Source organism: Mesoplodon mirus (assembly GCF_964341445.2).
Source record: "Mesoplodon mirus genome assembly, chromosome: 2".
Lineage (NCBI taxonomy): Eukaryota > Metazoa > Chordata > Mammalia > Artiodactyla > Ziphiidae > Mesoplodon > Mesoplodon mirus.
Window position 1 is genome coordinate 182006337 of NC_138977.1, and position 12653 is coordinate 182018989.

Genomic DNA, 12653 nt, shown 5'->3' on the forward strand with positions numbered 1-12653 from the left:
CGGTAGGAGACGAGGATGCGTAGGACGGTTTCCACCCCTGAGGACTACACAGCATGGCGGGGACAGAAATGATCCCAGGGCAGAGAGGGAGAGGTACACTACTGGGGAAGATGCAGGTGCAGGGACGACAGAATGGGGACAGTGTAGCGGGGGAGTGGGGCTCCTGACCTCTGGGCCTGCACTGTCCCACATGGGAGCCACGAGGTGCAGGTGGTTGCTGTGTGCTAGACCCGTGACATGTGCCAATGGAGATGTACTATAAGCGCGGGACACACACCGGATCTCAAAGACTTGGTGCAAAAGCATCTCATTCGTAACAATTTTTATATTGAATACGCATTGAAATGATACTACTGGGAATATAGTGGGTTAGAGTATACTATTAATGTTAATTTCACCTGCGTCTTTATACTTTCCTTAAAAATGTAAAGTGACACATGTGCCTGGCATCCGTGGCTCACGTTATGACGTTATTGGACAGAGATGCTCTAGTTGACAGCATGAGGACCAGGGGTTGGTGACTAAGAAGCGTGGGTGGGGATAGATATGGACTTCACTTCCCTGGAGGGGGTTGACTTTGTGAAGGGGGTGAGCTTCCTGTCCTGAGGTGTTCCAACAGAGAGGATGCTGGCAATTGGGAAGACACCAGGTATATGAGCTCCAAGGGTACCTCTGATTCTCAAGCCTAGCCAGAGGGCAGCAGGCCCCTTTTCTGCCCTTTGGGGGCCTCAGTCAGGACCTCATGCCTGGGTGCCCCTTGGATGTGTCCCAGAGGTCCCGCCCTTTTCTGGCTCTGACTACGGTGGCCCTTGCGGCGGCCCTGCAGGCGTGGGCTCCGCCTCGCCCTTAGCAGAGTGTGCTGGAGCATCTCCTTGGCTCTGGCGAGGGCGGCATCTGCAGGGACAGCCACGTCAGGCACCACGCCCACCCCTTCCCAGGAGCTGCCGTCTGCAGCCCCCACTGAGCGGGCAGTGGGGATGGTGATGTACAGGTCGGTGTCATCCACGTGGTAGGTTTGCGGCAGCTGGCAGCCCCCACTGGTCACCTCCCCGATGACCAGTGCCCGGCCCAGCCTCTTCAAGATGTAGGTAAATTCCTCTGCGGCGCCAGCTGTCAAACTGCTGGTCAGAATGACCATACTCTTCTTGGAGCCGTAGCGTTCACCTGCAGAATATAAGGCCCTTCAAAATAGGGAGTCAAGTCCCCACCCTGGGCACCTGCCTTCTCCATACTGCTTAGACTCCAGAGAGGAGGGCCAGGGATTTAGTTCTGTGTCCTTGTGTCTACAGGCACGTCACCCCACCTTTCCGAGCCCCAGTTTCTGCATCTGTAAAATGGGGATAAGGATGTGTGCCGGATCCCGAGCATGCCAGTGCTTGAGAGATTTTATCACCAGTGATGGGAAGAGGCTGGACTGACTTACCTGAGAAAAGGGCTAACCTGACCAGACTCTCTTCACTTTGGACCCTCAGAAGAGCCAAGTTTGTGACTTAATGACGACAGCCCTCTAGGACAGTGATGTCCAATAGAAAAGCAACATGAGCCCGAATGCAAGCCACATATGTCATTTCAAGTTTTCTAGAAGCCACATTAAACAAGTAAAACAAAATTGATAAAATGAATTTTAATACTGTTTTATCTAACTCAATAAATCCAAAATTTGTTCCTCTCAAAATGTCATCAATAAAATTATTGAGATATTTTACATCCTTTTCTTCATAAAAAGTCTTCAAAATCTGGTGTGCACTGAACACTTTATGCATCTCAATCCATGTGTGGCATGTGGCTTTTGTACTGGACATCGCAATTCCAAGACCCCATGATCTGCAGATCTGTTTTTAACTACTGGTCTTGAATGTCTATTTGAATTGAGAATTCACCTGGTCCTGATTTTTATTTATATTTTGAAATATTATTGAATGTATATCTTGGAAGATTCCCCCCAAATGCTTGTGTGATAAGGAAGTACGCAAATGAAAATTGCAGGGTGCTTTTCTGATCAGAGGAAGCACACCCCCCATTGGTTTCCCAGCCCCCTCTTTTCAGATGGATGCGCAGGTTCCTTGGTTTTGCAAGCTAGGCAAGGGAGATGGAGCAAGGCTATCCACCTGGGATGTGGCTGGAGACCCGTGGCTCTGTAAAGTGCGGGGCCTGTACTGCTTCCTCTGGCCACTGCTCTGGGCCCAGGGCAGGTAACAGAAGCCCCATCAGAGTTATGAACTTCCTTTAGGTAGGTGTGCTGGGAAGCTGCTGAGAGTTCAGGTGAGATGGAAAACCACTGGAAACGCCATGGGATTTGGTGATGGCCCGAGGACCCTTCTAGCTTTACATTTGTCTTGCAGGCTGATGGTTGCTGTGGCAGGAATGGCAGGCATTTTGGTTTTAGACAAACCAGTGTTCGAGTTTGGGAGCTATCACTTATTAGCTGAGTGACCTTAGACAAGCTATTTGACCTAGTTGGGACTCATTTTTCTCATCTAGAAAATAGGTATAATGGTACAGGTTTTGCATGGATTAAAGGTCTTATGTGCAGAGTACATGGCATAGGACGGGGGCTTTATATTCTAGCTACAGTTACTTTTACCTGAACCCAAACTGTCTTTCCTTGATTTCCCAGAAGCTTCTAGAATGATAATAGGAAGGAAAGGCTTCTGTACCCACCTTCGAGCTGTGCGTGGGTCCAGAGCTCGCTGACAGAGTCATTGGGCCGGTTGTAGATTTTGTCCAGCAGAATAGGTGGGCCTTCGTCGAAAAAGTAGGAGCATATGGCAGAGATGGAGGAGGTGGGACCACCGATGTTGAACCTGAGGGAAGGGAAATGTTGCCCAGTGAGGGGCGGAGCCCACAGGGAAGCCCTCGGTACCCCTCTGGGTGTCCTAATCCTTGCCCTGTGAAGGGTTCTAATTCCAGGCAGCCTCAGTCTGGTGTCCTTTCTTCCTCCTACAGAATTCTTTGGTTGGCATTTCCCAGAGCACAAGATTCTTGAGAACCAGAGACTTTGTGGTCAAATTCATTTAGAAAATACTGCATAACTTACCCACCCCTTCTGTTCACACATTAATACCTTATGTGATACATATTGTATATGTTATATTAAAGGCCCTAAGTCCTGCAGTCTGGAACTTGTTGATAAATTTCCCCAGCTCACTGACCATGGACTGCTCCCATGCACCCATGCTGCCTGCACATTTTGAGAGCACTGTCTTCCCTAGTTTCATGCTTGATAATTTCACAAAACCCACTAGGTATCTTAGTTGAGGTGTCCTAACATGGCTCTTAGTGTGGTGGAGTGTTCAGAGTTGTGGTACTGCATTGGGGTTGAGGGATCCTGTGATCATTCCAGGCTATTTGGATTTGTCCTGCTATGTGACCTCGCTGGGCTCCTGTCTCCTTATTTGTGAAACGAGGAATCCTGGGCTGGCAGTGTATTAGGAGTCTCTTCCAGTTGATGGTCTAGGATGACCCGGATGGGTTCAGGGCCCATGACTTCAGCATCTGAACCTCCAAACCTTGGCTTGGAAGGATCTTTAAGCAAAGTACACCTGTGGGCTGGGTCTCCTCTTTAGAGAAATGTGGATGACACAGTTAAGCAGAAAGAGACTTAGCATCAGGGTCATTTGGATGTTCAATAGAGCGTTGGAAGAATAAAGTCATCAGAGGTGCCACAGGAGTCCCCAAGCTCAAGTTCTGTGTATACCCAAACCCAAGCCCTGGGAGATGGTTCATCTTCCAGGGAGGAGAGTCCGCCTCTGGGATCCAGCGCCACCTAGTGACGACTAAGAATCACAAGAGTTTTGCAAGCCAGAAACCAGAGCTCCCTCTCAGTCAATCCAGCAGCTGGGGATGCAGGGGTGGGGCGGGTGGGGGGGGAAAAGTGTCCAATTCCCAGGGGAGCTGACTTCCCCCTTCCCAGTGCCCATGGAAGGTTCCCAGGGCACGTCTGCTGATGGCCCCGGGAGTGACAAGCGGTCTGGTCACTGAAGGGCATTCTTCTACCCATTACCCTCCCAAGTCCCCTCCCCCAGCTCTCGGAAGGAAACTCAACCTGTAGGAGGCATACCTTCACAGAAGCAGATGAGAGGTCTAGCTGAAAGCATACCCCCAACAATCATTTTGTAGAGTAAAGAGTTCTTTTTGCAACAATAGTGGCTAAATCGCAGATTCTCTCGGGGCCCCTGGCTTTATGACTCTCACGACCAGGGTTGTCCTGGGCTGGTTTTGTGAGGTGTGAGGCACAAGCACAGGTGGAAGCCTGGCTGTCCCAAACCCGGCCGACCATCAGTCACCTGGATGATGCCTGTTAAACAGACACATCACTGGACCTCACGCCTGGGGCTTTGGATTCAGCAGGGAGGGGTCCTGGAATCAGTGTGTTCAAGGTCACCCTTCCCCTCTCTCCTCACTGAATCCTGTGACTAGGTAAGGTTGGGGACCACTGGATTAGCTCAGTGGTTCTCAGACTTGGTCACCTGAGCTTAAAAAAAACCAACAGTGGTGGGGCCCCACCTGGCTAATTAAACCAGAACCCCAGAATAGCTGGCCAGAGCCCTGAGAGCCAGGCGGGCTATTCCACTTGGGTTCTGCCCGGCGTCCCAGGGTCCTTTCTTCCCTACTAGACTCATGGTGTTGACTGTCTTCCAGCAGCTGACCCAGCCTCGCTGGGAACCGTTGAGCCCCGCCCACTGACCTCATGTCGACGATCAGGGCGTCCGTGTGTACGATCTTCTTCCAGACATGCTCCACCAGCAGCTCGGAGACCTGGGTGAGCAGCTCACAGTCCCCAAACATATCAAACCTCAAGTATCCAATGTTGCCCTCAAGCACATTAGTGTGGAAGGAAAACTTGATCAGGTCTTCAAAGACTTCAGGGGAAGGGATCTGAAAGAGTGGGAGGTCGGCTCCGTGTCAGGAGAGGAAAGATTTGAAAGCGCAAAAAAAAAGTTTTTTAAGGTTCTGAGTATCTTTATTTCATTATTGACCATAGTACTTAAATGGACAATTAGCTCCGCTAAAGAAGAAAGTCCAGGTCAAACTCTCCCATAGCCATGGTTCCCTGTTCTCCTGCCAAACCATGCCCAGCATCCACCCCCTGTCACTTCTGCCAGATACAGTGAAAGGTCAGATTTGAAAGTGGGTGTCATGGAGGTCCTTTATATCCTGAGATATGTTGAGCCCACGGGAAGGGAGCTAACATTTCCTAAGGAGGTTGTAGGTGCCGGGGCCTTTCCTGATGGTATCCGGGAGGTTACACGGGTAGTGGGCCTGGGATATGAACCCCAATGAGTGGTCAGCAGCCTCCTTACAGGGAATGCTCATGGGTGCCAACCTCTCACCCTGGCGTCAGAGCTGAAAGGCCCAGGCGTGGTCTCCACTCTGACTCCCCTGAGCTCCCCAGACACTTCTTGTCTCTGAGCTCATCATCTAAAGACATCATCATCTGAAGACAAGAACTACTGGGCCCTTGAGTCTTTACCAGGGGTCTGGCCCTGTGCTGAGCATGTTGTAGCAGTTACTGTAGAGAAGACACTATTATCCCCATCTTTTTACTGAAAAAAATTGAAGCACAGAGTGATTAAGTAACTTGCCCAAGGTCACACAGCTAATAAGTGGAAGATCCAGAATATGAATCCACACCAGGTGACTGCAAACCAGGAACACCCCTGCTGACTAGGACACCTGACCTCCAGGCCTTGTGCTGACCTCAGTCACAAGTCCTTGGGCCATGGGCCGCTCTCCTCTGTACCCCTCCGGGCCTCAGTTACTCTTTGTAAAATGGGATAACAATTCGGCAGATAAGATTCGGCAGTAGGGTGCCCTCAGCCCTCCTCTGATTTCAGCCACAGCTTGACCCAGGCTGACAGGGCTTTGCCTCTAGCATACCCTTGTTTTTTACTCTCTACTTCAGGACCTTCTCCAAGCTGCCCCAGAATCTGAGAGAGTTCATGTCCCCAGGGGGACCTTTAGCTAACAGAGAGCAGGAGCCGTGGGGTCATGTCTGCAGAGGCATTCCTCACACTTGTCAGGGCGCTGTTGCAATCTTCAGAAGCAACAGGCTCAATAATGCGCCCACACTTCCTGTCCCACTTTCCCTGCTCCCTCACTTCTGCTTCAGTGACCACCTCCCACATCAACTGACCGCACCTAAGCCCCTGTCTCAGGTCCTGGCTTCAAGGGAACCAGAACGAATGCTGCCTTGCCTACTTGTTGTGACTATGCAGTTATATCATAGATGATAAACACCATGGAGAGGTGCTGTAAAGGTGCTTTAGATCCAGCTCTTTGCTGATGGGAGTTCTTGGTGAGTCCTCTGGTGTGCTTTGGCCCTTGATAGGGAGAATTTTTCCCTCATCTACCCTGCAGCAAAGCTCCTCAGCCTTGATTTAACTTTTTAGTGTTCCCCAGACCTGCAGTGCTGGCTTCAAATATCTTGACCACACAGCCTGGCCCAGAATTTCCCATTCAGTTGGCCCTTGTATCATGGTGCACGCCCACCCAGCGCAATTCCTTTGGGAGACAGTACTTGGCATTGGGGGAGGGGAGGAGAAAGCAGTTGGTGTCTAACCAAGGCAGCCTCACTGCAGGGTTGTCCAGGCTGTGCGTGGACATTCCTGGACCTGTCCCCAGGCTCCATTCTCTAGCTCCAAGGAAACTGTGATGCCAGGACCTGTGCTGATTCCCTGTCTCCATCCCCCTGGCTCATTCACACAAACTGCAAACCCCTGAGGCAGGCAGGTGATGTGGATGCACACAAACCCCACATTTCCAGAATAGGAAATCACGGGGACCTCATGTGACTTACCAACCTCTTTCTCCAACACTGACAATGAGAAGCCCTACAAACCCTTGCATTCTACCCAACCAAGAGTGAAGCTCCTTCTATACTAGCACTTTTCAAACTGAGCTCCTGTGGGTACCAATGTTCTACTGAGATGCTTAGGGACCTCATGGGCACATGAGGGACTGGAAGACAGGGTGAGAGAGAGGAAAAGATGTGACTGGTGAAAAATTTAACATGAAAACACGTCTGGAAGCCGTTGCCTTGCACCCTGCACAGAGCCCTGGATGTGTGGACAGTTGGTTGACTCTCTCCTGGGACTGTGCCAAGTCTCCCTTGTAACTCACCTGCATGGGTACAATCCCAGGAATGCGGTCCTTGGCATCCTCAGGGATATGGGCTGTCTTCAGGTGTGGGTCCCCGGACAGTACCTGCAGGTCAGCCTCCAGCATCTCGGCCAGGGCAGCTTCTGAGGTCACCCTGGCATAGCGGCTCTGCAGACGGCTCAGTTTGGATGCCATCTTGGCTCCCAGCTCGGGGGAGGCGTAGTTATCTGCCACGAGCTTCCCAGCTGTCTGCAGCACAGTGGGCACCTTGGCACGCAGGGCCACTATGTCCTGGGCTGTGGAGAGGGCCACGCTCATGGGCACGGTGATATCTGGCTCCACCCCAGCCAGGTCCCAGGCCTCACCAGTGCTGGCACTCAGGGCCATCTGCGTGGGCATGGAGGCATATAAGGGGCTGCTGCCCACCTGGTAGATGCCCACAGAGAGCGCCCCTCCAGCCGTGGGCTCGCCGATGATGGTGGCGCGCTGCAGGTCCTGCATGGTGTGAGCGAAAGCCTCAGCCGCCGACCCGCTGGTGTGGCTCACCAGGATGTAGAGGTCCTTGTGGGAGCCGTAGCGCTGGCCTGCCACCTGGGGCAGGGTCCATACCTCTGTGACCCTCGACGTGGCCCTGTCAAAGACAGAGTAGAGGTGCTGGCGGGGCTCTGCCTCAAAGAAGTAGGAACAGAGCAGCGGCACGGCCGTGGAGTAGCTGCCAGGGTTGTAGCGCAGGTCGACCACCAGCGCGGGTGTGTCTACCAGCTTCTGCCATACCAGCTGTACCAGCTGCGGCCCAATGGCTTTCACCGTCTCCAGCTCAGCCATGGCGTCGAAACGCAGGTAGCCCAGCCGGCCTGGCAACACCTCTGTCTTGAACAGGGCCTCAATGAGGTAGGAGAGCTCCTCTGGGGAGGGGACGATGGGAGGTGGTAGGGGCACTTCCTCAGCCACCATCTCGCCGGGGCTGTGGAACACCAGCAGACGGTGGTCTCCAGACATCTCCTGCAGGTCTGCTGTGAGCTGGGAGGCCAGCGACTCCAGGTCCACTGCTGTGCGGTAGGCCCCCTGGGCCAGCTTGGCTTGCAACACGGCACCTGTCTGCCCCACGACCTCTGGCCGAGCATAGTGGGCCTCCAGCAGGTGCCCCGTGCCCTCCACCAACTCCCCCAGGCTTCGGTGGAACTCCAGCACCTCCTGGGCTCTGTCCAGGGCTTCCTCAGCCAGCACGATGGCATCGGGGACCACGCCGCCCCCCAGCCAGCACTCGCCATGGTTGTCGATGAAGGTGAGCACGGGCACGGTGAGTGCCAGGCCGCCCTCGGGCGTCTCCAGCAGGGGCACCGTGTGCGTGTGCAGCAGGCTGCCTGCTGTGATCTCGCCCACCAGCGTGGCCCAGCCGAGCGACTGCATGAGGAAGGCCAGCTCCTCGGCTGCGGTGGCGGTACGGTGGCTGGTGAGCAGGTACACCCCGCGCTGGCTGCCGTATGGCTGGCCCAGCAGCTCAGTCTGGCTGAAGTGCTCCTGCGTGACATTGGTGCGCCGGTCGTAGGTGGTGAAGAGACGCACGGGTCCGGTGTCGGGTCCCTGGAAATAGGAGAGCAGCAGGGGCACGGCGGAGGACGGCCCCCCAGGATTCTGCCGCAGGTCCATGATGAGGTGCTCCGTGTCCTGCAGGGGCTCCCACACCTGGCGCAGGATGTACGGGGCCAGCACCCCCAGCACTGAGGCGTCGGCAAACCTGTCAAAGCGCAGGTAGCCCACGTTGCCCGGCAACACAGACACCTGGAACACGGAGTCCACCAGGGCCCGCCGGGCAGCCTCGTCCTCGGGCACTTCCGAGACCACCTCCGGGGGTTCTTCAGCTTCATCCTCGGGCCCAGAAGAGGTTTCTTTGGACCTGACCACCTGCACCAGGAGCCTGGGGTCCTCAGACACGGCCTGCAGGCCGGTGTTGAGCTTAGTGACCAGATCCTCCTCGGAGACCACCGAGGACAGGTCCATGTTGGCCAGGTGGTGCAGCAGGGCAGGCACGCGGTCCACCAGTGTGTAGTATTCCCGCAGGGCCTCCTGCAGGCGCTGGATGACTCCCGGCAGGGCGCGGCGCAGAGTAAGGATGGCCAGGGCCTTCTCCAGGGCCTGCTCGGCCGGTGTCCCCACACAAGGCAGCACCCCGCTGCCCTCCCAAGTCTGGCTGCCCTTGCCCAGGGGCCCCAGGGACCTGGACACGGGCACGGTGAGAAAGAAGTCAGACTGGCCTATCCTCAGCTTCTGGAGGTCCAAGGCCCCCCCCACAGTCCGCTCGCCCACCACAATGGCCCTGCGCATTTGTTTGAGGATATAAGCGATGTCCTCAGCCACACCCCCTGTGCGACCACTGGTGAGGACTACCACATCCTTATCGGCACCATAGTTCTCTCCTAGGACTTCAGGCAGGGTCCAGATCTCAGTGGTCGTATTAGAGGGGCGATCATAGATGGTATCCACGTGCAGGACTGTGTTCCCTGGGTGCAGGTACGAGATGACATAGGGGATGCCAGAAATGTGGCCCCCAGTGCAGTGGCGGAGGTCCAGCACCAAGGCAGAGGTGCCCATGAGCTTCCTCCAGACGTTGGCCGCCAGGAAGCTCCTCAGCTTGCTCATCACCTCCTGGCCCGGGATGTCGTCCACCCGCAGGTAGCCCACATTGCCTTCCAGAACCTCATGGCGGAGGCCATTATGCAGCCCCGCAATGAGTTCCTCTAGCGTGAGGTTCCTGAGTGCTGGGGCTTGCCGGGGAGCGTCGAGGGTGCTGGGCTCATAGGAGATGACCAGGCGAGGGTCGTTCAAGGAGCTCTGCACGCCAGCTGTCAGCACATGAGCCAGAGTCTGAGGGTCTGAGATGGCCAGGATCTCACCACTCTTGATGGCCTGCTCGATGGCTTCCTGCATCCCCATCAGGTTCTCTGGGAAGCAGTAGTTATCCAAGAGGACCTTGGCCATGTCCAGTACCAGGCTCGGCTGGAATAGGTGTGTAGGGCCAGCCAGGCTGCAGAGCAGCATGGGCAGGAGCAGGGCCCATTTTCTTGACATGGGGATCCAGAGGGAGGGCTGGCTCCTGCACAAAAGCTCTCTTGACACCGTGCGCCAGGCAACAGCACCGCCCTGCGCGGTTGCCTTTCTCCCACGTCCTTCTCAGCCAGCGGACAGAAGGTCTGGGGCTAAACACGGGAGTTGGGGTGCAGCTTCCAGCTCCGGTAAGCCTTTAATCCTGTCTAATTCAAGCGCATCAGCCCTGGGGACTGGGGAGAGGCAGCGGAAGTGGTTTGACTCAGAAGGTAGGTGGGGCCTCATCTTGCTGCGCCACCTCTGGTCGACTAACGTGAATAACTACCGTTTGAGTTCCTGCCACGTGCCAGGCACTGTGCTCCATGCTTTACAGGCTGACAGTCTCCACCTTGCAAAGCAGAGTTATTAACCTGCAAGTGAATAGCATTTCCCCACTGCACTGGGTGACACACCCCTCTGGAATTAGGGAGAACTTGGGGACCTGGTGCTGCCACCCTCTACTCTGTGGCCTTAGGGAAGTGTCTTACTTATTGTGTAGATTAAGTGACAAAATATGGGTAAGGCACTTGACCGCATCAGGGAAGAAGGAAGCACTCAATTACTGATAAGTTCTCCGTGTCAGATAGTTGCTCTGTTTTGTAGCTGAAGAAACAGAGTTCGGTAGCTAACGGAAGCCCACCATCCTAGGTGGGGGGATGTGAGGGCAGCCAGAAGAAGCCTGTGGGGTCACAGTCACTTAGACCGTGCTGAGGTTGAGTCTGAGGCTCCATCTACTTCACGGCTTGAAGTTTATTCCCCTGTCTTGCTAATGCATCCAGGGAACCGAAGTGGTTCCCCCCGACAGCTTTCAGATGATAGGAGTGAAATGTCTGAACTTCATTGTGGGGCATGATGAACGGGATTGGTGATTCCAGGGCAGATGAAGTTAGCGCTGAGATCTAACAAGCATCCATTATCCTGGCTAAAGAAGACCCTCGCTGGTTGAAGACTCGGCCCCTGGCCCACTGCTTGCAAGGAGAACTGAGTTGGAGGACTTAGGTCTCTGTGGTCCAGACCCCACAGGTATCCAGATCATCAGTCCCCAGAGAACTGCTGGACGCCTGCTCCTTCGCATAGAAGTGACGTGGGTCCAGCTGGTGACTGATTTGGCACAGATTTCCAAGAATACCTACCACGGAGCCTAGACCTTAGAACCCCTGCTTTGTCTCCCCATCCCTCTGGGAGTGGGATTACCCTCACCTAACAGATAAGACAGCTATGGCTCAGAGTGTGGTCACATAGCCAGGGACGAGCGCTGGGAGAGCCGCCTGGCTGCACTCTTTTCCCTTCGCCCCGTTACCGCCAGTGCACCCTCCTGGGACTGGGGGGCCACAGGCAGGTGCACACGTGTGCCTCAGCCGGCAGCCGGAGGAGGTGGTCTTGGGGCCGGGGGACCTTCTCAGCACATTCGAGAGCCACAATCCGCTCTCTGGAAATCATTATCTGAGGATGTTTACCAAGTGGTTGATGAAGGCCAAAGAGGTCAATTAGCTAAAACAAACATATTCTTAGCTCATTAGGATTTGTTTAATGCCCAAGTGACATATGGTCACATCACTCCACCGTTTGCAGCCAATCAAGTGAGACTGATTTATTATAATAATAAGGCCTCTTCAGTCCCCACTGGGAAGGCTGAGCCCTCGGCTCCACCGCCGCCTGGGGAATCACAACTCGGAACATGCCAGCCTCATCCTCTGAGGGCACTTTTCCATCATCGCTTGAGCCCAGGCAAAGCCTCTGGACCAGGAAAGGTGCGGATGCAGATAAGCAGGAATAAGTATCTCTCTGGGGAAAGTGTTTCCCCTGGACTCATTAAAATGCAGTCTCGGGATGGGATGCCTGGAGCTGGTGTGGGGCTTTGATTTGTGGGGATGGCCCAGAGCCTCAGGGAGGATGTAGAAGCAGGCCCGGGGTCTGTTGCAAGTCCCTGGGGTGCCCAGGTTAGTGCCTGCAAGGGGAGATGATGTGTCCTCCTGTGGTTGTGGCCTGAGGCCAGTTCCCCAAACTCTCCAGGAGGAAGGGGTGTCCTGGTCCCCAGATGAAGGGGGCATAAGCAGGTGGCAGCTGTCTAAGGTGAGCACGTTCTGGGCAAGTCCCATTGTGGGAGCCAGGAGGAACTTCCACGCAGCCTCTGCCAGCTGTCGGCCCAGGGGCTACAGAGAGTCCCATTGTGATCTTGGGGGTTGAGTTTGGAGTTGGGATGCAGTCAAAGCCCCTACCTCCCCCTCACTTGTACAAGCAGCCATGTGGGCAGAGGTGTTAAGAGCACGGGCTCAGGAGCCAGCTCCAAACCCTACCGCTTTCTAAAGTACAGACCCAGATTAAGTGACATGACTGCTCTGTGCCTTGGCTTCCTCAAAAGGGAAACAGCTTAAGGAGAAGAGCCTCACAGTATTGTTGTGACAGTGTCAGCATGTATGGTGAAGGAGCTGAGGTCACAGTAGCAGCTGATGAGTGGCAGACAGCCT

General features: G+C 54.6%; 1 protein-coding gene across 1 annotated transcript; it reads right to left on the reverse strand.

Annotated features, from left to right (window-relative positions):
* Positions 1 to 685: 685 nt before the first annotated feature.
* RBP3 (retinol binding protein 3) lies at positions 686 to 11625 on the reverse strand (the record flags this gene model as incomplete). The annotated part of the gene is made up of 5 exons (XM_082643496.1): positions 686 to 1164; positions 2662 to 2804; positions 4688 to 4878; positions 7123 to 10210; positions 11486 to 11625. 5 exons carry the CDS (start codon positions 11623 to 11625, stop codon positions 686 to 688), a joined length of 4041 nt encoding a protein of 1346 aa, XP_082499622.1.
* Between the last annotated feature and the right edge of the window lie 1028 nt (positions 11626 to 12653).